The sequence below is a fragment of the Pelobates fuscus genome, chromosome 1 (genome assembly GCF_036172605.1).
Source record: "Pelobates fuscus isolate aPelFus1 chromosome 1, aPelFus1.pri, whole genome shotgun sequence".
Classification (NCBI taxonomy): Eukaryota; Metazoa; Chordata; class Amphibia; order Anura; family Pelobatidae; genus Pelobates; species Pelobates fuscus.
The window spans coordinates 217,608,721-217,635,610 of NC_086317.1; the positions used below are offsets into that span (position 1 = coordinate 217,608,721).

General features: G+C 41.7%; 1 protein-coding gene across 1 annotated transcript in view; it reads right to left on the reverse strand.

The window, feature by feature from the left end:
* Positions 1–11,698: 11,698 nt before the first annotated feature.
* TEKT2 (tektin 2) overlaps positions 11,699–26,890 on the reverse strand; it is a 48,710-nt gene continuing 33,518 nt past the window's right edge. The window contains exons 5-10 of the mRNA XM_063444478.1: positions 22,339–22,482; positions 21,215–21,329; positions 19,932–20,039; positions 14,077–14,220; positions 13,890–13,969; positions 11,699–11,933 (exon numbers count right to left, since the gene is read on the reverse strand). Of these exons, the coding sequence (XP_063300548.1) occupies positions 11,720–11,933; positions 13,890–13,969; positions 14,077–14,220; positions 19,932–20,039; positions 21,215–21,329; positions 22,339–22,482 (805 nt within the window). The 3' untranslated portion in view covers positions 11,699–11,719. The remainder of the gene's footprint in view (positions 11,934–13,889; positions 13,970–14,076; positions 14,221–19,931; positions 20,040–21,214; positions 21,330–22,338; positions 22,483–26,890) is intronic.

Consider the following 26,890-nt stretch of genomic DNA (forward strand, 5'->3'; position numbering starts at 1 on the left):
GATTTTACTTGGGTTACTTGTAATTTTGATACCTGATTACTGGATATATTGGGCCCAGCAACCAAAATTTTTGATATGGTCGAAAACGACCAAGACTTAGATCGTACCGCCATAAGTGGTTGGATTCAAAGAGTAATTTGCCTGATCGGCAATGCCAACTGTGCGATAGCCACAGAGCGTCGCAAGGCGATCTTATTAAAGATAGAGCCAAAACTGGTAAATATGGCTATTACCGAGCCGGGCACCCAGGCCCGTGGTCTCCTGTTCGGAGACAATTTTGTCAAGGAGCTTGGCTCCTTTGTACATACTTTTACTGCCCTAGACAAGGCGCAATCAAACATGCGCAGAGTTTTCCACCCTAAGGTTTTTGGTGGGGCCGGAAGAGCCAGGAGCCGTCTGTCCGGCCGTGTTAACAGGGGTTCATTCCGACAGAACCGAGGCTCCTACACTGGACAAACCTCCTTCACGGAGCACCGCAACACCCCGGCCTTCTTCCCACAGCGTGGGCGGCCATGGGTTGCTCGTGGATCACGTGGCACCAGACCAAGCAGACGACCTTATGGTAAGTCATCTCCTACTTCCTTCTTCCCTAGGGGCAGTGGGGGGCAGACTCCGACATTTTTTCCATGTATGATCACACATTTCATCAGATGCCTGGGTATTGAACACGGTAAGAGGGTATTCCTTAGAGTTCCTGTCCCTCCCAGTACAAATCTCCCCGCCACGGGGAATGTTATTCTCCCAACAAGACGCCTCCCTTGTTTCCAAGGAGGTCTCAGAATTGGCACACAAACAAGCCATCTTAGAGATCCCTATGACTACCCCAGGCTATGTGAGCAACCTATTCTTAGTTGCCAAGAAAGGCGGCGGCGTCCGCCCAGTGATAAACTTGAAACAGCTCAACACTTTTATTGCCTACAACCATTTCAAAATGGAAGGCATACACTGCCTCCGAGATCTCCTCCAACCGTCAGACTGGATGGTCAAGACCTATAGGACGCCTACCTCACTATACCAATCGCACGTCAACACCAAAACTTCCTCCAATTCATATGGCAAGGAAGAAAATGGAGATTCGCCTGCCTCCCATTCGGACTATCCTCAGCCCCATGGTGTTTCACAAAGCTCCTGAAACCCGTGGTGGCTCTACTTCGAAGTCGAGGGGTTCGTCTAATAATCTACTTAGACGACATCCTCATCATGGGTCAATCCAACCACAACGACTCAAGCCCGATGTGCCATCCTATTGAAAATGGACAACATATCAGCAGTCCGTTATATAAATCACTTGGGCGGGACGAAATCCAAGGTCCTGGCGAATCTGGCACGAGACTTTTGGCAGTTCTGCCTGGCACAGGGCATCTCAGTCACAGCGGAGTACATCCCGGGCCTCTGCAATACAACGGCGGATTGGTACTCAAGGCACCTCAGGGATTCCAGCGACTAGCACTTGGATCCCAGGGTCTTTCAAGACATCCAATCCCTATGGGGCCCTCTGGACAAGGACTTGTTCGCCTCCCGTTTGAACAAACAACTCCCCAGATTTTTCAGTTGGAAACCAGACCCAGAAGCACTGGCAACAGATGCATTTACCCAAGACTGGTCCTACACAAGGAACTACGCGTTTCCTCCCTTGCGTTGATTCCCCGATGCCTAATACACCTACGGCAACAGATGGGAACGACAGTGCTCGTGGCACCGTTATGGCTGTCTCAACCATGGTTTCCTTCTCTGTTGGAAATGGCGGTAGACATACCCCGCACTCTCCCACACTTCGACTATCTTCTCCAAGACCCGGACGGGTCCCCTCACCCCCTGATTCAACAGGAATTACTGCATCTCACGGCATGGCTGGTTTCCGGGAACCCTACTCAATCGAAGGGGTTTCGGAATCAACTCTCCAACTTCTCGAGAGCGCATGGGCACCCGGCACGAGACAAGCTTATAAATCTGCTTGGAGCAAATGGCACAATTGGAGCATGGAACGGAACCTGGATCCCATATCGGCTCCTCTGAATTCGATCCTGCAGTTCTTAACTTCATTATTTGAAAACGGCAAAGCATACCGTACGGTGAACCTCTACAGATCGGCCATTTCGGCCGCACACCAAGGCATCAATGGCGCACCGATAGGACGCCACTCATTGGTATGCCGTCTCATACGCGGCATCAGATTTGCACGACCCCCGCTACCACGCTATTCAGTGCTATGGGACGTCTCCACTATCCTCCTTTTCCTCGAGTCTTGGCCGGATAATGCATCACTATCGTTGAAACAACTGTCGGCAAAACTGGTCATGCTCCTATGCCTCATATCCTGCAAAAGGGTCTCAGACGTTAGAGCGTTAGACATCACCGCACGGTCCTACACGCCAGAAGGGGTCACTTTTGATATATCACGGAGAACAAAAAGCTCGACAAAGAGAGTGACATACCCAGCCTTTCCTGACAAGCCTCTCTTATGCCCGGTTAAATGCCTACAACTTTACGAAATGCGCACCATGACGTTGCGTGACCCAAATAAACATGAACTCTTCATCTCTTTCCAAAGACCACACCTACCGGTGTCTACCACGACCCTGGCCCACTGGGTCAAATGGATCATGACTGCGGCAGGAATTGACACCTCCATATTTTCTCCTCACTCCATAAGAGGAGCAATGGCTTCCAAGGCCTCTTCCATGGGTTGTCGCCTGGAAGACATTTTGAAAGCGGCCGACTGGTCCTCAGAAACCACCTTCCGTGATTTCTACTTCAAACCAATACAGCACTTCGCAGGAACGGTAGTTTCTCAGCTTTAAACCAGCATAATACTCGCCTCCGTGTCTTAATAAAATTCAAGGATTTTACTATTACCATGACGTAAAGTCATGATTTTATTAATGACACGGAGGCGAGTATTATCCCTCCCTCCCACCCGGCGACGGTGGAAAGGTAGACGGGAGTTGGGTAAGTTGACCTACGGTAAGTCATTTTAACAGACTATTAAATTACAGTTATACTTGCAACCAGGTGAGTCTTCACTATGATAGTCTTTTGTCTATACGTTCACCAGTATGTACAGATTAAATAATATCCCCTTGGACAAACATTGACCAAACACTAGCTCAAATACCTATGATTATGCGTACACCCAGTTTGATGCTAAGGTATTACCATATTTCTCCTCTTTTACAGCCTAATCTACCCTACATCGAAAGGGAAAACTCCTTCCTGTACAGTTTCATGTTCGGTTGGACACTTTACTACTTCGGGACTGCAAATAAAGAGGAACAGGATTGGCTGACAGAGCCTATTATGCTGGAGAAGTGGAACCTGATTGGCTGTTCCTGATTGGCTGTTCCTGTTACTAGGAAGAATACACCTAAGACTGTTAATGTTACTACTGTTATATTTATAACGTTTTTTCTTTGCTGCTGAGGGAAATAAAGAAAGAGTGCAGCTTAATAGGAGCCTCCGTGTCATTAATAAAATCATGACTTTACGTCATGGTAATAGTAAAATCCTTGAATTGTATGGTAAAAATACCCTTTAATCCTACCGTTTGACAGATAGGAGTCAGTATAAAAGCGAAAATGCTGTAGCTAGTTTGTTTGCTTATGAAGTGAAATAAAGTCTGAGAAGCCTGTAGTATACCGTAAGGGTCAGCATGTAGGCAAAAATGCCGTGGTTCGTTGGTTTGTACATGAAATGCAATAATGTCTGAGAAGCCTGAAGTACACTGAATGACCGGTAGGGGTCAGTGTGTAGGCGCAAATTCAGTGGTTCGTTGGTTTGTATATGAAATGCAATAATGTCTGAGAAGCCTGTAGTACACTGAATGACCGGTAGGTGTCAGTGTGTAGGTGAAAATGCAGTGGTTTGTTGGTTTGTACATGAAATGCAATAATGTCTGAGAAGCCTGTAGTACACTGAATGACCGGTAGGGGTCAGTGTGTAGGCGCAAATGCAGTGGTTCGTTGATTTGTACATGAAATGCGATAATGTCTAAGAAGCCTGTAGTACACCCAAAGACCGGTAGGGGTCAGTGTATAGGCGAAAATGCAGTGGTTCGTTGGTTTGTACATGAAATGCTATAATGTCTAAGAAGCCAAAACACCGGTAGGGGGTTTAAACAAATTATATGCATGAACATGCAATGGTTTTAGAACAGACTTAGACAAAATGCAGCCGTAAAGTGAGGACCTGACCCGTGCATGGTGCCGTGGGACTGATGCCTGGCGTAACGGGTAGGTCGACTTACGGTTTGTGAGTCACTTGGACACCATCCACGGCAATGGATTGAAGAAAGAAGGTGGTAGGCCGGAAAAGCCTGTGGCTGGATTCCTGACACAGCTCAGCTTAGAAAACCTCATGGAGTAATCAGGTAAAATGGCGTCTGGATGACCTGGAAGTGGAAATCATTCTGATGCTGACCTCAAGCGATATGAGTCAGGTAAGGGGTGTCCCTTATATAGGGGAGTGAATTAATTTAAGCCCCTCCCACAAATACAGGCCGAACGGCCTTAATACATATATAAAGACTTTTTTTGATCCAGCTAAGGAAGCCTACACAGCGAAACGCGTCCTGGAGATATTGAAAGACTGTGAATATTGGACTTTTTTATGCCTATATAGTGTTATTATTGTATAGATTAGTTTATACTTTTAAAGTTATAGCACAATGAAGTAAATATATTTGTATACATTATACACTATTGGCATCTTTTCCTGCTATAAGAAAGGAGGAGTGTGGTCCTTAACCACATATGCTGTTTTATTGAGCCAATTTGGATGGCTCTGGGTTTGTGAGTACCCCATTTTTATTTTACTATTCACAAGGTATCTACCTAAGGTATTGCACTATATATGCTAGAGGCCTCTACGGACCCTAAACACGCAAGAACTGAGCCTAAATCTTTTGGCTCTATATATTGTGAGTGGGAATAATATCTTGCACCTTTTTTAATTCTGTATTTTACAGTTTTACACTATGATAGGTAATGTATAGTTCCTTAAAAACATAAACACAAAAAACATTTTAGGATTTGGAGATTAGAGAAATATTAAAGGTATACACAAATATATTGTTTTATCCCACTATTACACCGTATACCCCCATTTCCATTAGTTTTATTTTATAGCGCTTCACCATCATTTTGGATTTCACATATATATATGTATAATTACAATAAATAAATAAAATAAATAAATAAAATATTGAAACACAATTTTATATAAATTATATATTCATATGTAATTTCATTCTAACTCTATTTTGTTATTAATATATATCTCATAAGAGCAGACATTAGACTGTGAGAGTAGGACCTGCCAAAGATGGGGTACATTGACGTTGTGGCATCCCCATTATTTTTTTTTTGCCTAGATTAGGTGTTTTAAAAAAAAATAAAAAAACTTTTACAAACTAATAAAATCTGTCAACATTGAAGTTGCTGTTTAGTAGAAAGGAGAGTGCGCTGGATCTTGTGTATTGTTTATTATATAATGTGGCCCCCAGCAGCACCCCATTTAAGCATGTTTAGGTGAGTGCAACCATCCCCCCATGTTTCCTATATATATATATATATATATATATATATATATATATATATTATATATATATATATATATATATATGTATATATATATATGTAACAAAATACACTTAGAATGACATTCTATATATATCTATCTATATATAAAATACAAATAACCGCAAATTTATATATATAGATAAATACATATAATTACATTAAAGATTATATTAGTATACACGTAGAATTTAAATACCTATAAATGCATATATATTAAAATTCTACGTATATATTTAAATAATCTTTTAACATAATTATGGGATTTTATTAATTAAAATTTGATTGACATGCCTGACAACACAGGGAGAAAGTGCAGAGAATTTAATTCGCAAGTACTATATTTGACCCTGTAACTCTCCAAGACACCATAAAACCTGTACATAGGGGGTACTGTTTTACTTGGGAGACTTCGCTGAACTCAAATATTAGTGTTTCATTTTTTACAAACGAACTGCACTTTTATGGACTATATTATTGTTGTAATATGTTTTACTGTTTTAAAACACTAATATTTGTGTTTAGTGAAGTCTCCCGAGAATAACAGTACCCCCCATATACAGGTTATATTGTGTTTTGGAAAGTTGGAGAGTCACATATAAGGCTTGCATTATATTTTTTTGACATTGAAATTTGCCAGATTGGTTATGTTGCCTTTGAGAGCGTATGGTAGCCCAGGAATGAGAATTACCCCCATGATGCCATACCATTTGCAAAAGTAGAGGTATTGCAAGTGGGGTATGTCCAGTCTTTCTTAGTAGCCACTTAGTCACAAACACTGGCCAAATATTAGTTTTTTGCTTTTTTCACAAAAACAAATATGAACGCTAACTTTGGCCAGTGTTTGTGACTAAGTGGCTACTAAAAAAGGCTAAACATACCCCACTTTCAATACATTGGCTTGTCTACTTTTTCAAATGGTATGCCATTATGGGGGTAATTCTCATTCCTGGGCTACCACACCGTCTCAAAGGTAACATTACTAATCTGGCAAATTTCAATTTGAAAATATTGACCCTGTAACTTTCCAAAACACCATAAAACCTGTTAATGGGGGTACTGTTGTACTCGTGAGACATCGCTGATTACAAATATGTGCATTATATTGCAGTAAAACCTAACAGTATTATGACATTTACAGCTAAAATGTAAGGCGGAACTACAAATTAAAAAAAAAATAAAAAAAAGAATTCTAATTTTTTTAAATTTTATTCATAATAAATTATGTTTCATATATAAATAGCTTCTCCTGAACAAAATGATATATAATAAGTGTGGGTGCATTTAATATGAAAGAGGTGAATTACGGTTGAACAGACATATAGTGCAAATTCCAGTTTTTGTTTACGTTTTGATCAGAACGTGTACTATTGACTCCGTCCTGAAGGGGTTAAATCACTTTGTTTCTGTTCATGCAGCCCTAGCCACACCTCCCCTGGCTATGATTGACAGAGCCTGCATAAAAAAAAAAAATGGTTTCACTTTCAAACAGATGTAATTTACCTTAAATAATTGTATCTCAATCTCTAAATTGAACTTTAATCACATACAGGAGGCTCTTGCAGGGTCTAGCAAGCTATTAACATAGAAGGGGATAAGAAAATCTTAATGAAACAGAACTTGCAATGAAGAAAGCCTAAATAGGCCTCTCTTTACAGGAAGTGTTTATGGAAGGCTGTGCAAGTCACATGCAGGGAGGTGTGACTAGGGTTCATAAACAAGGGGATTTAACTCCTAAATGGCAGAGGATTGAGCAGTAAGGCTGCAGGGGCATGTTCTATACACAAAAACTGCTTCATTAAGCTAAAGTTGTTCAGGTGACTATAGTGTCCCTTTAAGCTAAAGTTTTTTTTGGTGCTTAGAGTATCCCTTTATTTGTATGCACATCTGCTCTATTTTGAATTGTATCCATCTGGGAATGAGTTCATCTTTTTCATACTAATTCTTTTGTACATTCTAAATAGTTACTAATTCCAGCTTGGCCATAAAAAAAAAAAAAAAAAAAATATGAAAAAGCACTCTAACAACAACCAGTTTAGGATTTTGTTTGTTTTTATTACAGCACATTTTATATAGTCTTATGGACATCCCCGTTTAGAAGTGTCATTTAACCCCTTAAGACCGGAGGGCGTACTATTACGTCCTTTTAAAAGCGGCTCTAAACGCCGCCGGACGTAATAGTACGCCCTCCGGTTTTTAGTAACTTACCCGGTCGCTGGCGGTCCCCTTCCGGCGATCGCGGTTCGGGGGACTCCCAGGGAGCCCCCCGCGGCACGTCCGCCCTCCAGGAGCCCTCCCGGCCATGTGAGAGTGAGGTCCTTGCGAGGACCTCACAATCACATGGCCGGTATAGCTGCCTGCTGCATTGCCAGCAGGGGGACCAACTGTAATGACAGTTGGTCCCCCTGCTGGCTGAAAATAAAATAAAAATGTTTTAAAACAGTGTAAAAATAAATAAATTATATACTTGGATCATATATATATATTATATATATATGATCTAAGTATATATATACACATATACACACATACACATACACCGTCTAGGTGTATTTTAATATTAATATATATATAATTATATATATATATTAATATCAAATTACACGTAGACTGATACGGATTAAATATATATATAATTATTGTTATATATATATTTATAAATAATATAAAAAAAATTAATATGTAAATACGTAAAAAAATTAAATAAAAAAAATAATTAAAAATAAAATATTAAAAAATATATAGATGTGTTTTATTTCGTTCTAACTGTATTCTGATATTAATATATATATATTTATATCAAAATACACTTATAACGAAATAATATATATATCTATATACATAAATATATACGTATATATCACTATATATATACCTATATATAAATAAAAATATTAAAAAAAAATTATATATATATATACGTATATATACACATATGTATATATATACATATATTAATTCTACACATATATTTATGTAATAATTTTACATAATTAGGTATCCTAATTAATTACAATTAGCGGGACCTGCCTGACCACCCATGCCGAAAGTATAGGGAATTTAATTTGCTAGCACTATATTTAACCCTATAACTTTCCAAGACACCATAAAACCTGTACATGGGGGGTACTGTTTTACTCGGGAGACTTCGCTGAACACAAATATTAGTGTTTCAAAACAGTAAAATGTATTACAACCATGATATCGCCAGTAAAAGTGACGTTTTTTGCATTTTTCACGCACAAACAGCACTTACAGGGACGATATTATTGCTGCAATACTTTTTACTGTTTTGAAACACAAATATTTGTGTTCAGCGAAGTCTCCTGAGTACAACAGTACCCCTCATGTACAGGTTTTATGGTGTTTTCAAAAATTACAGCGTCAAATATAAGGCTTGTGTTTAATTTTTTTCACATTAAAATTCGCCAGATTGCTTACGTTGCCTTTATGACCCTATGGTAGCCCAATAATGAAAATTACCCCTATGATGGCATACCATTTGCAATAGTAGACAACCAAAGGTATTGCAAATGGGGTATGTCCAGTCTTTTTTAGTAGCCACTTAGTCACAAACACTGGCCAAAATTGGCGTTTTTTGCATTTTTCACACACAAACAAATACAAACGCTAACTTTGGCCAGTGTTTGTGACCAAATGGCTACTAAAAAAGACTGGACATCGCTTATTTGCAATACCTTGGGTCGTCTACTATTGCAAATGGTATGCCATTATGGGTGTAAATTTATTTCCTGGGCTACTATACAGTCTCAAAGGCAACGTAACCAATCTGGCGAATTTCAATTTCAAATGTAACACGCTATATTTGACCCTGTAACTTCCCAAAACACCATAAAACCTGTACATAGGGGGTACTGTTTTACACGTGAGACTTTGCTGAATACAAATATGTGTATTTTATTGCAGTAAAAGCAAACAGTATTATGACATTGACAGTTAAAATGTCATGAAGAACGAAAAAAATAAAAAAAAATCTTATTTTCTCCCATTTTTTTCATATTAAATTATGTTTCATAGCTAAATATTTGATATTAAATGAAAGCCCTGTTTCCCCTGAATAAAATGATATATAATAAGGGGGGGTGCATTTAATATGAAAGAGGTGAATTACGGTTGGACAGACATATAGCGCAAATGCCAGGTTTTGTTTACGTTTTGTTTCGTTCACAACTTGTACATTTGGCTGCGGTGTTAAGGGGTTAATTGTATGCCTGCCTTGCCTTCGACCTCATGCTGAGATATTGAACATATCCAACACATATTACATAGTGCTCCCAAATTATCCACAGCTACATATTCTAAGACAGTTCACAGACATACTTATCTACAGACATTTTGTAGTAAAAAGACCTGTCACAATCCACTCAAATTTTATAGCAAGCATGGCTGATATCCAGATGGTATGTGGACCTTACAGCAAAGCGCACCTAAGTTATACGGTTTTCAGTGTTGACTTCTATACCCCGACTGCTATGGATGTTTCCCTAATCTTATATCTGCACATATAAAACCACAAAACATCTCTCATATGTACACAGAAGGACACAGAACCAGGGCCGGCCTTAGGTGTGTGGCTCTCTGCATGTGTGTTTGAGTGTGGCTGTCTGCGTGTGTGTTTGTGTGTGGCTGTCTGCCTCTGTGTGACTGTCTGGGCAGACTACATGGGCCGAATGGTTCTTATCTGCCGTCATATTCTACGTTTCTATGTCTGTGTGTGCGTGTGGGAAGGGGGGGGGGGGGGGGACGCTGTGAAGATTTTTCGCACAGGGCACCCAAAGGTCTAAGGCCGGCCCTGCACAGAACACAACGTTTTCAGGACCAGCCCAGGTCGTATATCTATCACCATGTAACCTAAAGAACAAGGAAAAGGGATACATGCACACAATATTTCTCTCATTGGTTAGTATTTACTGGGACTATTAAAGGGTCATTCGAAGTCACAAAACCATCTAGTGACTTTAGGGCATGGAAGCCTTTTCTTTTGTCTGGCAATGTAATACAGGTTGCAGTGAGACTTCATATTTTTTGTAGCATATTTTTATTTTTTAATAACAAGGCGTAGACACAGTAATCTAAAAGGTATTTTTTAACACTAGTGTGTTCCTAACTAAACATCTACTGAAAATCCTACCGTGTATGTGGTAATAATATTTGGGCTGGGGCAGATGGAGGGGCGGCCTTAGAGGTGTGCGATCTGTGCGGCCGATCACAGGGCGCCATGCAGCCGATACAGCTCGCACATGGCCGAAAGCAGGTAACCGGGTGGAGGATTTCATTATTCTCCACGCAGGACTAATATAAAATTAGCTTACAGAGTGGTGGGGGCAGAGCTTGTCAAGATGTGAAGGCGAGCTACAATGGCAGCATGGGCAGAGCCAAAAGCGCTCATTAACCAATGCCGTGTAACTACTGCACAGGAAGTGGGAAGCAGGAAGGAGTCCCTGCTTCCCCAACAACTAATCTCCAGGAGCTGCACTGCCTCCACTCCCCCCTACCATCCCATAATGCAAAGCGGTAACTGTGTGTGTGTGACTGTCTGCGTGTGTGTGTGTGATTGTATGCCTGCAACTGTGTGTGTATGACTGTCTGCCTGAAATGCAGGGGAGGCAGTCTGGCACGCACTTCTGTTAACTGCAGACCGTAGCTGTCTTTCGTGCTCCGGCCAATCAGTGCTCTGACACTGTAAATGTCTGAGTTCATGAGACAGTTATTCATAGTCTGCATCCGGTGAAGGGGCAGACCATATTCCCAGCACACTGGAGCACCAGAGATATCAGCATACCCCCTCACTGCAAGGTAACAGGGAATGAATCTTTGTTTTTAAATCATTTTTCATTTAATAAATCCCCTATATAAACACTACACTCCTATACACACACACACATACATGGATGAAGGTGTATGACGGGGAGGATGGGGGAGGGGCGCTGTGAAGATTTTTCGCACAGGGTGCCTAATGGCCTAAGTCCAGCCCTGGGCAGAGGACAGTCCTTATAAGACCTGGAATGGAACACATGTAGAAGTGAGCATCTTAACTTATAACCTATCGTAAATAAATTTTTAATTAATCAAATGAAATAAAACAAAAGGAAAACTCAGATAAATTTCTTTTTTTTTTTTATCATTTAAGCCAACTCTAGCTGGTGAATCTTCAGGGGTGAAAGGTTACGATTGGTGGTTCGGTTAAATGTATCCAAGGATTGAACATATTTCTCAGCAGGAACTGTGAGCTTCTGACGAACATCTAGACACCTGTTATCTAGACTGAGGGAATTTTCCTTGGTCTTGATATCTGCTTCTATACGTGCTAGATGTTTGTACAAAGCATCCAGGGCATCCCTAAATAAAAACAGAATTTTAAAAAAACATAATGAGAACAAAGGTTTGGCTAAAGAGGAGATACTAAACAAACAGCAGCTATCTTTATCCTGAATATATTTTCAAAGGAAACTAAATGCACAATAGTCCTATTTACCTTTTCTGTCTGGTTTTTGCATGGAAATGGTCTGCTACCATAGGCGTGCGCACGGGGTGTGCCGGTTGTGCCTGGGCACACCCTAATCCCCGCGGCACGCCTAGTGATTGAGACCAGCAGGGGAGAGCGCCGGCTCTGCTCTAGGCCTCCATGGGCTAGTGGGGAGATCTCCCTCATCCGCCCACAGCAGCATGGAGGGAGGCAGGAGAGGACCTGGGGAGCTCCAGCCAGCAGCTGCGCCGGGTTCCTCTTGTGAGATCTGAGCATTGCCGCGGCAACGCTCAGATCTCACGAGAGTGAACTCTAGCCCTGAAGGCTAGAGTTCACTCTCCACTGGACCACCAAGGATGGCACATGGCAGCAAGGATCCCCCCCTCCCTACATAAGGTAAGAAAGGAGGGGGGATATTTACTAATCTGCCCCCACCGCCACCCCCACAATCCCTCCAAACATACGGCACCCACACACACATACAGCACCCTCACACACACAAACCACACTCACACACAGCACACTAACAGCACCCTCACAGGACCCTAACACGCAAACACCCTCACACACAAAGCACACTACCAGCACGCTTACACACAGCACACAAACAGCACCCTCACAACACAAACCACACCCTCACAAACACACACACAAACACCCTCACCCACATAGCACATTACCAGCACCCTTACACAAACACACACACACACACAGCACCCTTACACACACAGCATCCTCAAACTGCACACTTACAGCAAACACACACAGCAGTGTGTGTGTGTGTGTATATATATATATATATATATATATATATATATACACACACATGCATATATATATATACACACACACGGCGTGTGTTTGTTCTTTAGGGTGCACACCCTAATGCAATAGGCTGCGCACGCCTATGTCTGCTACTATCACAAATTTAAACAAAGAGAAAAATACACACATAATCATTCCTTTATAATGTTACTAAAAAAAGCTTAAATGGACTTTTAAAAAAAATACTTTATCTGCTAGCTTAATTCTATTTTATTTGGGTAATGTGTGCAACAGATGTTAAATGCATGGGCCGGTAGCCAAATTGTGTATATATAAAACATATTTAAATATAAAAGTAAATCAGGACATTAAATTTCACATTTTAAGTTAGGTATACAAGTTGCTCAAAGTATTATTTATATTCAAGGTGTCTCCAAAACATGTCAGTGTGTGTGAATGCACAAGTACATTTCTAAGGAATATCCATGTGTGTGAATGAGTGTGCAAGGGTGTATTTTTGTGTGCAGTGTTGTATTTGCACCAGGTGTCACTGTGTGTTTGGCGTTTCAGGGATGTATTTGTATTTTATGTGTGTGTGAGGGAGAGAGAGTACAGGGATGTATTTGAAAAAGAAAACACATGCAATAAAGAACACTAATTAGTGTTACCCGTGTTTAGTATAGCCATTGCTGTCCCTTTCTCCTTTCATCCTATTCAGCATAGCATCTAGAATTTGCAAACCTTGCTGCACTTATATGCATAGCCACAGACAATTTTGTACATAGTGCATTTAGGTATTAAAACTACTAATTAATTTTAGTTATTTCAGGTGTTAATGAACCTACTAGCCCTGCTAATAGGAGACATGGAGCTTTTAGCCCAAAGTAACATTAAATCATCTACACTATGCCGGACATCAATGTTTGCACAAAAGCAGGGAATCTTTCACCCATACCCTGTTAGGAAACTCAATTCTCACTAATGCTTAAAGGACTGGTTTTAATATTTCACTTGTAACTTTTAAATGTACTGCTAATCAAAGGTAAATCAATCATTAAACTTACTGGGATTGTGCTAGCTTTTGCTTCAGAGCAGCAATAGTGCCCTCAAGCTGGTGGACTTCATCCGTCAAGCCGTATTGTGCCTAGGCAAATAAAGAGAAATAAGGTTTTGGTTTTTATCACTTCTTATAAGGATGCTTGATAAACTACTAGGCTATTCAAGTGAAAGAACTTAAACAACGTGTTATACCTGGTCTCTACAGAGTTCCATATTGGGTCGAAATGTGCGTGTCTCCAAGCGAGTATGAGCCAGCTTTAGAGGCCCTCTCTTATCTTTCAGATCTGCTTCCAGGCGCCTGATGTCTTCTTCCATCTCTTCTATCTCCTCCTTAGTCTTTGACAAGAGGGATGACAAGGTAATATTTTATACAACAACTTTGTTTGCTCGCAAAGATCTAACATATTTTTTCAAGAAAGAAAATCAAATTATAGTTCAGTAGGTAAATAGACCCAACTTTCAATTTAAATTTACAGTACAAGTGGTTCGAAAGGAGTCTTCCAGCAACACTTCTTGTGGCACTAGCAATGTCCAAACACTCTGCTTGGTCCTAGTGGCCTCATCTGGTGCGAGTACATCAAATGATGCATCCATGCTATCAGGGCCGGATTTAGATGAAAAGAGGCCCTAGGCTATTCCACTTATGAGGCCCTTTCACCTCCTATTTTAAGTTTGTAAATTACATGAGAGACAATAAAATACATCATTACTGTGATATATATCAATATGTTAAATGAAACATGTGATTAGTACTAACCTTTATAAAAAATGTGGCACGGATAATAAATTTAAAAAAAGTTGAGATGAGGAGGGGGGGGTGATTGTGAGAGGGAGGGGGTGATGGGGAGAGGGGGGGTGATTGTGAGAGGGAGGGGGGTGATGAGGAGGGGGGGGATGACAAAAAAAATTACCTTAAATCCCTGGTGGTCCAGTGGGGGGCTGCCTGGTGGTCAGGAGGGGTCCCTGGTGGTCCGGTGGACCTCATTTCCTCATGGTAACCCGCGGCAACGCTCTGATTGGGCAGTGCACGCGAGATCCACATTGCGGAGCTGCAGACCGCCGGTCTCGGCGATCGCGGCAGGAGGGGCATTGCAGTCTGCCCCGGGCACCCCCCTAGTAAGTGGCACCCGGGGCGGACCCTCCTTAGTACGCCACTGGTCATATCATATGCGTAGAATTTCTCCTTATTTTCGGTTCAGTGTTTTAGTGTTCACTGGTTTTAGAATAGTGTAATTTTAATTGTGCTAACAATTTGAATGTAGGCCCCTCTTGATCTTGAGGCCCTAGGCTGAAGCCTAGTTAGCCTATAGGAAAATCCGGCCCTGCATGCTATGCTTCCTGGGGATAGCATCTCCTATTCCAAAATCCAGTGTTAGTTCCTTGATATTCCACATCTGTGGACACAATGGAATGGTCCCACCAGATCTGGGACTGTTGAGAATTATACTGCTTTCTCCATATAATTATTACTTAATTAGCAGCTACTAAAGGCTATTAGGAGTTTGGCTTCTAAGTACAAACCTATACTGTATCTGCATTCACATATTCTTTTAATTTTTTTTTAAATTACGAAGCGCTTACTTTATTTAAGCTTCAATCAAAAAGGGGGAAAAAAGTTTCTCTCCCAGACAAGAATTTTTTTCCCCAAAAGCATACGAATAAATGCGCATACATTTTATTGAAAAACAGCTCAATAAAGAGTCAACTACACCTGAAATTAAGTGAAATACCAGAAATGAGTACTTTATTGCAAAGTACTAATTGTTTCTTGATAGTGGTTTGGTCAAAACACACAGTCCCTTGTTCATTTTTTAAAAATATGTAGACCAATTGTCAGTCATTAAAAGAGAATTACATTGAAGCTTTTCATTTAATGCTCATTTAATGACAAAAGTAATCTTCTAGAACATATGGTTCTGTATAATTTGCAAGTGATGTAGGCATGCAGATTGTCTGGTTATACATTGATTAGCCACAACATTAAAACCACCTGTCTAATATCATGTAGATCCCCCTTGTGCTGCCAGAACACCTCTAATGTGTCGAGACATGGATTCCACAAGATCCCTAAACATGTTCTGTGGTATCTGGCACCAAGACATTAGCAGCAGATCCCTTAAGTCCTGCAAGCTGTGAGGTAGAGCCTCCATGGATCGGATATGAGACCTGTGGAATTTGGAGGCCAAGGTAACACCTTGAGGTCTTTGTCATGTCCCTCAAACCATTCCTGAACACTTTTTGAACAAAGTAACATCCACATGAATGCTAGGACGCAAGGATTCCCAGCAGAACATTGCCCAAAGCATAGCACTTCCTCTGCCAGCCTGCCTTCTTCTCATAATGCATTCTGCTGCCATCTTTTCCTCAGGTATACAAGGCACAAGTACTCGGCCATCCACCCAAGCTAAAAGAAAAACTTCTTCCATTGCTTCATGGTCCAATTCTGATGTGCACATCCCCATAGAAGGCACTTTCAGTGGTGGACAGGTGTCATCATGTGCACTCTGGCCAGTCTGCTGCTACGCAGCATCTTATGCAGCAAACTTCAATGCAATGTGTGATCTGACACCTTTCTATCATGGCCAGCATACATTTTTCAGCAATTTGAGCTACAGTAGTTCTTCTGTGTGATAGGACCAGGTAGTAAGCCTTTGCTCCAACTGTGCATCATTGAGCCTTGGGCGCCCATGACCCTGACACCAGTTCACTTCCTTGCACCACTTTTGGTAAGTACTAACCACTGCTCACTTGGAACACCCCACAAGGCTTGTCGTTTTGGAGATTCTATGACCCAGTTGTCTAGCCATCACTATTTGGCCCTTGTCAACATCACTCAGATCTTTCCTCTTGCTCATTTTTCTTGCTTCCAACACATGAAATTTCAGAACTGACTGTTCACTTGCTGCCTAATATATCCCACCAATTGGGAGGTGCCATTGTAACTATATAATAATTTTTATTTACTTCACCTGTCAGTAGTTTTTCAAATCATTTTTACATTTTTGTGTGCATAGATGCATGTAAATAAAAACATCATCATGAGACAAAGTCAAAGTGGATTTAATCTACAAGTGGGTACAAATTTTGAAGAACAATTTTAGAGAGTAAATAATAATCAATAATATATAAAACATTGCTTTAGATTAGGCCTATGCTTGCTGTACTTGTACTATGATTTAGAAAGGCTATATCGTATTTGACCTAGATACATTGACAGCCATAACAGGTGCTGGACTGATGAGCTCAAACAAAAAGAAAGCAAACAAAAGATAGAACAACTGAACTAAAAAACTGCTGTCTGAGCCAATTATGAAACCATTTGGAAGGAGACAACAATATATCAGCCTATGTGCTTAACCCCTTAAGGACCAAACTTCTGGAATAAAAGGTAATCATGACATGTCACACATGTCATGTGTCCTTAAGGGGCTAGGCAAGGGAAGGTGTATTGAATGCATCTTAAAAATCATCAGACCTAATTTAGACCAGCTAATAAGCCTCATTTGCATTCCCTGACCCCACATCCTCAGCTCCGAGCAAGTACCGGACCCCAGGCCCGGACTGGCCATCGGGCAAACCGGGCAAATGCCCGGTGGGCCGCGATGGCCACGGGCCGAGGCCAGGGAGATCCAGCCGGTCTATGCAGGGCCGGCGCTATCCGAGCGCCGGCCCCGATGTGTTGCATGAAGGGCCGGTGGGGAGATCCCCTCACCGGCCCACATGCTCTCAAATGCGGCCGCCGGCTGGGAGAGAGAGGGAGGGAGCCAGCCTGGAGAGGCGGACCCGGCGGAGCTCTAACTTGCAGCTCCGCCGGGTTTCTCTCGCGAGATCCGGGCCGTTGCCATGGCAACCGGCCCGGTCTCGCGAGAATGAACTCTAGCCCGAAGGCTAGAGTTCACTTACCACGAGGACCACCAGGGATGGATGTCAGCGGCCCTCCCCCCTTCCAGGCTACAGGTAAGAAGGGAAGGGGGGGGGGATATAATATATTTATTTTAAATAAAAAAAAAAACAACAACTCAATATTGGCATTTACCTGCCTCCCCCCAATACACAATGCTTGCAAACACACACATCACCCTCACCCAGCACCCTAACATTCACCCAGCACCCTAACATTCTCACACAGCACCCTAACATACTCACCCAGCACCCTAACACTCACCCAGCACCCTAACATACTCACACAGCACCCTAACACTCACCCAGCACCCTAACATACTCACACAGCACCCTAACATACTCACACAGCACCCTAACACTCACCCAGCACCCTAACGTACTCACACAGCACCCTAACACTCACCCAGCACCCTAACACTCACCCAGCACCCTAACATACTCACACAGCACCCTAACTCTCACCCAGTACCCTAACGTACTCACCCAGCACCCTAACATTCACCCAGCACCCTAACATTCACCCATCACCCTAACATACTCACACAGCACCCTAACACTCACCCAGCACCCTAACATACTCACACAGCACCCTAACATACTCACCCAGCACCCAAACATACTCACACAGCACCCAAACATACTCACCCAGCACCCTAACATACTCACACAGCACCCAGCACCCTAACATACTCACATAGCACCCAGCACCCTAACATACTCACATAGCACCCAGCAACCTAACACTCACACAGCACCCTAACATACTCACACAGCACCCTCACATACTCACCCAGCACCCTAACACTCACCCAGCACCCTAACGTACTCACCCAGCACCCTAACGTACTCACCCAGCACCCTAACGTACTCACCCAGCACCCTAACGTACTCACCCAGCCCCCTAACGTACTCACCCAGCACCCTAACGCTCACCCAGCACCCTAGCTCAAACAGAACCCTAGCTCAAACAGAACCCTAGCTCACACAGCACCCTCACTCACATAGCACCCTAACACACACAGCACCCTAACACACACATAACCTTCGCACAGCACCCTAACACATAGCACCCACACACACAGCGCCCTCACACACATATACTGCACCCTCACACACACACATACTGCACCCTCCCACACACACACAGCACCTTCCCACACACACTATACTCCTCACAAATGCACACTACACCCCTCACACACACAGCAGCCCCCAAACACGCTGCACCACTCACACACACACTCACTAGATCTCCTATACGCACTCCTTCACACACACTAGATCCCCTACACACAGACGCTGCACCACCTACACACACACTACATTTCTGACATACACACTCTGGATACCCTATGCACACACTAGATTCCATTTAAGCAAACACATAGTGTCTCCATAAATGGGATACCGTGAGTATCCCAATTATGGAAACCCCTGAGACAAGTTTCAAGCAAACACAACGCAAGCATGTTATTAAATTTGCTTGCGCTGTGCAGAACAAATACAGTGCCCTTTTCTCATGCCCTGGAAGAGCATTGAACCAACATGCTCACTTTGAGATGGGGCGTGCTTGTCATTGGGGATGACAAAACACACCCTATCTGGCCCCACCCCCTTTTCAGTGGGCCGCTGTGAATAAAAAATGCCCGGGCCGAATTTTTCCCCAGTCTGGCCCTGCCAGACCCATTACACTGTCCAACCTCCCCACCACATTGTGTCCTGAGACAGCCCCAGGTTGTGGACCATGAGTAGCTGCCATCTTGAGACACTCTTGAGAATGTTGAGCATGTTTTTTTATTTTTTATTTCACAAATTATACTGTGAATATCTGCGTTGGTGGGGTCCAGAAGGAAGGGTAACGTGGCTCAGCAGACTTTTCAATGGAGAGTGGGGAATCAGCCGCATCCCCTTGACTCACCTGAGTGAGAAGGCCTCAAGCATTAAGTCTGGTGAGCACCTTCAGCCAGTGCCAGTAAGCGAATCAGAACTCTAATATTGTAGCTGTATGTAAAATCACTAAATGTTTTTTGTTTCCTTAATAAATGTCTCTTACTTAAAGAGACCGATATAATTATAAACAGGTCCTGGCAAGAGTGCTTTACATATCAGCCAGATGTTTTGGTGGACACAAGACAGTAACTTACATTTTTCTCTTGCCATTTTAGTTCATTGTGAGCCTTTTCAAATTCCCGTATCCTCTTCCTGAAAGCGAATTCAACAGCAACTCTCTGAGCCTCCAGTTCATTATAAGTCTATATTGGGGGAAATGGTAAATCTGGTAAATAACCTGTTTGTACGATTTGGGTGGGGGAGAGGAGACACTCTTTTACATTACGTTTCCTGATAATTAGCATTTTTTTTATATATTTCTTCAACTATAATTTCTCTTTCCCTTATTTAGTGCATCCATACATATGTTTGCTAAAGAACATACAGGAATTTATTTTGGAACTAAATGATGAATTATCTAGTATCTATACAGTGTACAAATAAAAAATCAGAAGCCCAAGATCCCATGACAGGAGTTGGTAACAAAGGTGTAAAGAGCAACAGAAATGCAACGATCTTGAACAAATATTATATATGGTGTTAAACAGACACTTCATTAAAGGGACACTATAGTCACCAAAACAACTTTAGCTTAATGAAGCAGTTTTGGTGTACAAATCATGTCCCTGCAGTCTTACTGCTCAATTCTCTGCCATTTAGGAGTTAAATCAATTTTTTTATGAACCCTAGTCACACCTCTCTGCATGTGACTTGCACAGCCTTCCTAAACACTTCATGTAAAGAGTCATCTAAAGTGTATCCTTCCTTTATTGCAAGTTCTGTTTAATTTAGATTTTCTTATCTCCTGGTATGTTAATAGCTTGCTAGACCCTGCAAGAGCCTCCTGTATGTGATTAAAGTTCAATTTATAGAGAAAGAGATACAATTGTTTAAAGTAAATTACATCTGATTGAAAGTGAAACCAGATTTTTTTCATACAGGTTATGTCAATCAGAGCCAATGTGATTTAACTCCTAAATGGCAGTGAATTGAGCAGTGAAACCTTAGAAGCATGATCTATACACTAAACTGCTTCATTAAGCTAAAGTTGTTTAGGTGACTATAGTGTTCCTTTAACCCCTTAAGGACACATGACATGTGTGACATATCATGATTCCCTTCTATTCCAGAAGTTTGGTCCTTAAGGGGTTAAGCACATTTTTGTAATTCTCATTTTTTGGATACAACTGAGAAAAAGTAGGGTCAGTGCAATTCTGATCCTCAATAGGGACTGTTTTATCAGGTCCCTTGGGAGGTATGCTTCTAAACACTTCTAAACCTTAAATTTCTTCTTTGCATTCATAAATGTAGATAGCAGTATAAAATAGGTGTAAGTAGTATGAGAATATTAGGTAACAGGTCTTAGGTTTGATGGTACCTGTGCAATAGTCATTGCAATAGCTTCTCTCAGTTGAGTAGATCCCCGTATTTCAGCCTCTGCCCGTTCCTTGTTGTACTGGCTGTACTGTTCCCATTCCTGGGGGGTTGTGGTCCTATTGACAAGTAACCATTCTTGAGTAGATACACATGATCACAACATATCCTGCCTATTCTTGATATGCTAGTCATACTCAAACGTTATAAAGGATATCCCTCAACTCACATTGATAGTCCCCACCTCCCGTTATACAAAAAAAAAAGGCCAATAAAAAAATATTTTTTTATAAGAAAGTATAAACCATATTTTATAATTCAGTGTGTTGAGACTCTCTCATCTCTGCAGTTGCTCTACCTCTGATGAGGTCATCAATTCTGATGAGTTTGTCAAGTCCATTGTTTCTTATGAACAAGCATCGAGGACATAGGACACATGTGAAGCATTCACCACAATCTGCCAATCCAATACTTCTCATAGAGAAGCGTTGGATGCATTCAGAATCACAATGTTGTGTATGATGACCATAGTTATTGCTGACAGGGGCTTTGCTGGCTGAAATTCAGAATTAGGGATTCTTCAGCCATGGATCTCTACTATTAGTGGAGGGGACACACCGCATTTTAGTGGGGTTTTTCTTTTTATGATTATCATTTATTTTGCTCAAAGCAGCTGACTCATACAATAAAAATAAAAATAAAGGTCACTAGCACAGTGCTCTGCAAGGTAACTGTTGGGAGGGGGTACTTGGGAACAGGACTTTGCTGCATATCCCTATTACATAAGTACTGTTGTGGGATCACGTTGATCCTGTCTATGCAGCATTTGCTTGTTTGTAGACATTACTGTTACTCTGAAATGGCAATGTTTTACACTGCCAATCAAAAGTTACAGCATCTATGCATCAATACCACTTATTTAAGATGAAGTGGCTATTGTACTTAGAGTGTCCATTTAAGCTGTTTCTACTGCACCTTCTGCAAACTTTTAAATAATACTACATATAAAAATGAGTACTATTAGTTTTCTCTTAATACACAGATTTAAGAACCACACCTCCTTTTAGCATACAAACTTCAATCATCATAAATCATGTCCTATAGAATTAAGGCAGAAAATGTTCCTACCCAGATGGTACACGTTTTGGATCTGGTTTCAAGGAAATGTTTGGAGAATTCTTGTTAAGTGACAGGCAGGTCCGGTCTATTTCTATGGTCTCCACCTTACATCTGTGATCCCAGTTCAGTTGTTGACGAGTTTCCTGCAGGAGGCTGGGGGAGGAGACAAATTTTTTTTTAGACTGGGCAAAAAATATTATCCTACTCCCACCTTCACTTCCTTTCTAGCCTTCTGCTCTTAGCTGCTGATGATATCTCTCCAAACCCTGGTCCCATCTCCAAACCCACCACGTACTAACTCAAGGAACCACACCAATCTCATACCCATCTCATTTGTTACTCTTCTTCTAAATCCTCCTTCAATACTGCCCTGTGGAATGCACGCTCTGTTTGCAATATTACAAAATCCACTGCTGTCCCCAGCCTCTTCCCATCTTCTTCCCTAGATTTACTAGCCTTAAAAGAAACATGGCTCTCCCCCTCTGACATCGCTACCCCCGCATCTTTGTCCTTCTGTGGTCTTCAACTTACCCTCAACCCAAGACACTCTGAATGTAAAGGTGGTGGTGTAGGGTTTCTCTTCTCACCTCACTGCTCCTTCAAACCTCTACCCAGCCCTCCTTTGCCCTCTCTTTCCCATCATTTTAAAAATGTATACGATTTGCCTTTTCAAACCTTTCTCTGCTAACATTGCTGTTATTTATCGCCCCCCTGGTTCCCCTCTTCTCTTCCTTGACCACTTTGCGGTCTGGCTACCCTTCTTCCTCTCTTCTAATATTTCATCCCTAATTTTCTGAGACTTCAATATTCCCATTATTACCTTTGACCTCAGCAGTCTCTAAACTACTTTCAATTACTTCCTCCCTTGGGTTAATTCTCCCACCCATGTAGCTGGTAATACCCTTAACCTCATTTCCTCTTATGCATGTACAGTATCTAATAACTGCAACACTCCATTTCCTCTCTCTGATCACCACCTCTTATCGTTTGCTCTTGAGTACCCCTCACCCAATAACCTCAACCTAACCCCCCTCAACTCAGGAGGAACCTTAATTCTATTGACCTCCAGCAGCTGTCAGCTGATATTGATTCACTTCCCTCTCCTGTCCCTCACTGACCAGCTCCACATATAACACTACCCTCACCTCTACCTTGAACACTGCAGCCCCGCTCCAAACAGGCACCTCGAGGAGGACTCTCAAGGTATTTATATCGGCAGACATTTTGTGCTATGATAGAAATTAAAAGTGTATATTCTGAGTCACTCTGAACAGACCAGACTCCATTTTGTTATTTTCAAGTTAACAAAGAGACACAAAATTTCTATCCTTTCTGTAAAACTAACCACTTTGCCAGAAGCTAAGGAATATATAAACAAACCCAGTGATACAATAAATCTAACAGAGAAGGGGGATGGAATACTCTTCTTAATGTTAGCTTCACACAAGAAAGCTAGACACCAGTGACCAGATAAGACTTAGTAATTAATTTTACTTTCTAAATTTCACAAGATTCCCATTGTAGTGAAAGGTGAGACTAAGTTTACGAACTGTCATATTGGAAATTACAGCAGGAATTGCCAGACACATAGTCTGGACAAAACTTAAAGAAACTCTTGAACTGACAGAAAACTTAAGTTATAGACAACTATAAAGATAAGCTAAATGACGTCAAAATAGCCACCAGGAAAAGTTAACTCTTTCCTGGATAGGAATGTTTAGTGGGACGAGACTGGCCTCTATCTACCAAATACTTAAATTGCTATCTGGAAGGTAACCACACCCCCAGTTTTCTATTGGTCTATCACCTAGTGACGAACAGAGGAATTTTTCCTTAAAAAAGTTAAGACAAAGGAAAGAGAGGGGTATGGAGAGAAAGCAAAGCAGAGAAAGCAAGAGAGTGAGCAGTCGGGGGCAAAGAGTTGGAAGCAGGCTAAGTCAGGAGACAGAGAAAGAAATCCAAACAAGTTCCTGAGACTACCTACTAATCTGATGAAAATATCTACTTAACTGGTAATTATACTGGTTTCATTTAATTAATTTAAATTAATTAAACATTTTCTAATAGCATGATATTTGACTGGATAAATCACGATCAGATTTCGATATTTAGAAATCTTAGTTAACTAAGAAGTATATGATTAAACATTCTATTCTGCAGATAGAAAAGATTAATTATGTATTTAATGTGACATATCACATGTTAGCATATCGTGATATTTATCCAGGTGTATTGATTTGCTCTAAAATAAGATTAAATATCTGTTTAGGCAAGTTAAAATTCTGCTTATAGAACATAGTAGATTACTCTTATTGGATGGTTCCAGGAAATGACTAATGAGCTGGTTTAAATGTTATTTTATTTAAAATTACATGAGAATGGGGGCGTGGCCAGCGGCTGAACTGAGCGGACGTCTCTCCACGGAGCTCCGCTCTCCACAATAGACACTAAAGCCATAAACACCGGGAAAATTAAGAAAATTCCACCCGAGACAAACAAAACCCCCAAGCAGAGACTATGGGGAAGAAAAACCGAAAGAATCTGAGCTCGGTATCGGTCCGGCAGCCCGACATCAGACTCTCCTTTGACCCTCCACGAAGGCCCAAGATGGCGCCTGAGGCCTGTTACTCACCAGAAGCCTCTGCAGAAGAAGTAGACTCCCTGCCCTCGTCCCGTTCAGAGGCCAGAGACAGTTCGCCGGAGCATGAGGCAGACGAAACCCCTGCCACGAAAGGGGATATCAAGAGGCTCCTGCTCGACCTAAGGCAGATCTGGAAAAAAGACCTCCAGAAGGCCCAGACGGAAGTGGAGGACGTACGCCGCAAAGTCCACGACCTGGAGACAAGGGAGACAACCAGAGACAAAAAAATCTCTGCCACCGAGCATAACCTACAGGAGCTCAACCTACAGGTAAGAGACCTGAGACGCTCAATGTCAATTATGGAGGCAAGGCACAGACGAAAAAACCTGCGCCTTAGAGGAGTCCCAGAACACATAGACGACGCACAGCTCCTGCCCTATATACATAACCTCATGATAGCCATGAGCATTAGAGACCCCACGGACAAGACACAAATCACCTCAGCTTTCAGGGTGCGAAATTCGCAGCAGCCCCCACAGAAGCGCCCAGAGACATCATCATTGTCACCAGGGACATCTCCATACGGGCCGCAATTATGACCCGATCAAGGGAACTAGGTACAGTGACCCACGAAGGCCATAAAGTGGCAGTATACCCTGATACGCCGTTTTCAGCGCTCACAGAAAAGAGGAGACTGGCACCTGTGGCTAAGAAACTGAGAGATGCTAACCTGAGGTACCGCTGGGGCATGGATGGATCCCTCACCACTGTCGTCGCAGATGAAAGCTGTACACTCACCTCAGCAGATGACCTAGACAGCTTCCTCAAACACACAGGACTGGCCCCAAGGCAACAGCAAGAGACCCCTTTGCCAGAAGCCACAGTAGAAGAACCGGAGCAATGTCTCCACCATGAGCGCAAGCAACACAAAGCACCGAGCACCGTGGCAATAAAGAGGCTGACACCTGCAGTCATGAGAGAGCCAGAACGCAGATTTGCTAAGTGACTCAAGAATAGCACTGGAAATGGGTCTGTTACCCAGGACTGCTGCTACATAACGAGAGATCAACCCCCTACCTAACCACCTATATAATACGTATATGTACACTAAGAGTACTACGTTAATATTATAAGCCTACATACTAACCATATGCATAATTGATGTTTTATATTACTTGTCCCATATGAAACTTTGTAACGCATAAGACAGATTATGATGTTTAAATATATATAACTTCAATAAAATTATAAATTGGAAAAAAAAAAAAATTACATGAGAATAGGTCTTAATTACTTAGGAGTTCTAGCCAGCATTGAAAGGGTTATTCTAACTGTCAGCTAAAGTTTTTATGGCTATTCGCTGGCTATTCGTTTTCTGTGTGTGTAAACTTTCACTGTCGTTTCTCTGTGAAAGCCCATCATAAATCTTGTCTTGACAATTAAGGCTGTTAGCCATTGGAAGATGTTTTTACATTACCATATTGTATTGCATACTATGTTATACTGAATTTTCATTGATTATTGTCACGCATGTTACTTATTATTATTATTTAAAAATGTCACAATAAATTGTATCTATTTTTATAACAAATTGTGATTTTATTTATATGGAATACATTTCACTTACACGATAACGATCTTTGGGATCTGAGAATTGAAATAGTGGGCAATTCTCAACTGTTTACTATTATTATCCCATAAATATCCCCACAGGACACGCCCCCAGCCGTGGCATACTAAATCAACACGCTACCTGCCCAGATGCTCCCGTTGTACTGAACGCTCCTGGAGGAAATCTCTCACCCAGTCAGACTTTCTCCATTATAGATTCATATTGTTTTCATACAGCGCAGCCCTAGATCATGCCTTTCCTAATCTTCAGACTTTTTTCCCCGGCTACTGAACAAAAGGTGGCTGCGCTTCTCCTTTCCTCTCGCCCCACCACTTGAACATTCGATCCTGTCCCATCTCACCTTATCA